The following is a 2356-nucleotide window of genomic DNA, read 5'->3' as shown; positions in this document are numbered from 1 at the left end:
TGTTCTGCCGCGATTCCCACAACAACGTAACTGATTGGTTTTCTGAGCTTGATGCTAATACTGTCCACTGGACATAAGGACTATACATAATTTCAAGTCATTCAATATTTGATATTGAATCTACACAATTTAATATCCATATATCTAATGAAGTTATTTTAATACTAAACTTGAATTGATTTCAAAATAGAAAACACATAAATTGTGAACTAAATTGTTAACCTACTTAGAAATGTACTTTGTTCAATTAAGTCAATTACAACATAAAAAACTACATGGGGTGTTTTGACTCACGTCTGTTCAAATAAACTCTGTTACAAAAGTTCGTATTTAAAGTGTGATAAATATAAAACATAAAGGTTTAAAATTATGACCCATGTGTAACAACAACACCATGTCAGGATAAACAATTATGTCAAGTTGTTTTATTGATAACATATATCCTGTTTAAATAACTGGCTTTAAATTAAGTGTTTGTACGACGAAAACAAGGACAAACATTTCTTCGAAACAGACGAGCAAAAACCAAAAGCAAAGGAATGAAACAAATATTCTAACAACTTGTGAATCAGCGTTTATTTCCATAAAACTATTTAGATTTTCTTCGCTTTTAATTTAATAAGATCTAACATTGCTTTGCAAACCATTTGTTATCCACAGAAAGTCATTGGAATAACTTCGTAAACAATGAAATATAGATTTATATTTAGTTGCAAATTGCTCACAGTGGCATTGGTTTCTAGCATTTTAGGATGTATTCTGTTACAGGAATTGGTAAGTGAAAAGAATTAAACTGATTTATCACACTTAGTAACACACTTGATTATAAATGAATACTTGTGCTTATTTTTTATGCTCACTCAGTCGGGATGGAGAAGGTTTATCCGGTGAGCGAGAAAGTGTATCTTGGCGAGCTTTAGCGACCATTAAACATCAACCATGTATTTGATTTATCCTGCTTTTTATCACGTTTTTAGAATAATAAAATGGTTCCATTCTTACTTTTCCCCGATAAAATAGCATCTATATGTAGTTTTGTTTTGCTGATAAACATGTGAAGTCATCATGTGACGAAGACTGGAAGTTTATCCGGCAAGGCTTTATCCAGCTGATGATATAGACAGTAGCAGGTTAAAAATATATCTCAAACAATATTTCTAGTATTTTAAATAGCCCGCAATTTAAAATCATATATACTTTTCATTTGATATATAATTAAGAAAACAAAATCATCATTGGCAATATGCATAGCACATATGCCTTCTGACTATTTGTTTATTATATTTTAATACTCTATTTTTACCCAATTTCCAACGATTGAACATAAGCTGCATGCTTTCTTACTGCTGTATTGATGGTAGTTATGTCAGGATATATATGTTTCTTATGTTTTTTTAACATATTTATCAATAAATGCATGTATTATCTAATCATATGTATTGATAAATGTTTGAATTATAATGTAAACATTAATCGGTTATTGTTAAATATGTAGGCTCAATTGACTCCTACTACAAAAGTGATAAAAATGGATCAGTTGAATGTAAAGAGGCGATTTGTTGAGATTTCAAGTCAAGGAACATACATTTATTCAGCCTTTCTCAATCAAGACAAAATCAATCGAAACGAGGAAAAAACGATCGTCGTTCTCTCTTGGCAACAAGAAAATGCTACAAAAAACAGATATAAATGCTGTGTGGTATCAAACAATGAAATGCTCTCCTTGCAGTCGTCGAAAACAAATTATTTTGTGCGTGGTTATGGACGTTTGTATGCAAGTCGAGTTGAATGTCATGTCCCTCCATGGATAATCAGCATAGATTATGTCTCTATTGTTAAACAAATTGACGAATGCCCAGCCAAAAGAACATTTTATATTACAGTGACTGTCCGTAAACAAATAACAAACAGACCGAATTTAGCAATATGCAATAAATACTTATATGGATCGATTGATGCATTTCAATTAATAGAATGGTTTGAAGTGAATCTTTTTCATGGAGTGGACACATTTACAATACATTACAACCCAAGTCTTAATGAATTGTCTAAACGTGTTTTGAGATATTATGAAAATAAAGGAATACTACAAGCTTTGGAATTACTACCACCACTAGAAAGTATGTTTCGAATATACTTATGTCAGCAAGTAGAAACGATATACGACAATTCATTCATAAGAAATATATTAAAACCATTGTCTGGCATTCACACACGAAGCCCTAAAGGTGACATTTTCGATATTGTTTTCCCAGGACCTAATTCGTTTTTGTGAAACATTTATTCGTTTATACGAAATATAAATTCGTTTTTACAAAATATCAATTTGTTTTTACGAAATATAATTTCATAATTT

The 2356-nt window shown here is 30.6% G+C and overlaps 1 protein-coding gene across 1 annotated transcript; it reads left to right on the top strand.

The window, feature by feature from the left end:
• Positions 1–257: 257 nt before the first annotated feature.
• On the top strand, positions 258–2275 carry LOC132726401 (uncharacterized). Its single transcript, XM_060711716.1, has 2 exons — positions 258–774; positions 1496–2275. The coding sequence occupies exons 1-2, from the start codon at positions 688–690 to the stop codon at positions 2273–2275; spliced, it is 867 nt and encodes a 288-aa protein (XP_060567699.1). The 5' UTR covers positions 258–687.
• The last annotated feature ends 81 nt before the right edge of the window (positions 2276–2356 follow it).

The sequence above is a fragment of the Ruditapes philippinarum genome, unplaced genomic scaffold (genome assembly GCF_026571515.1).
Source record: "Ruditapes philippinarum isolate M1 unplaced genomic scaffold, ASM2657151v2 ctg8943_1_1_1_1, whole genome shotgun sequence".
Classification (NCBI taxonomy): domain Eukaryota; kingdom Metazoa; phylum Mollusca; class Bivalvia; order Venerida; family Veneridae; genus Ruditapes; species Ruditapes philippinarum.
The sequence above is the reverse complement of the archived record's forward strand: the minus strand, read 5'-3'. Positions and strand labels throughout refer to the sequence as shown.

What these genes read in the sequence shown, in the direction of transcription:
- LOC132726401 (XM_060711716.1), top strand. Translation starts at nt 688, where the DNA reads ATGAAATATAGATTTATATTTAGTTGCAAATTGCTCACAGTGGCATTG. An exon ending in GTATTCTGTTACAGGAATTG is followed by an intron (nt 775 to 1,495) that starts GTAAGTGAAAAG and finishes TTAAATATGTAG; the next exon opens with GCTCAATTGACTCCTACTAC.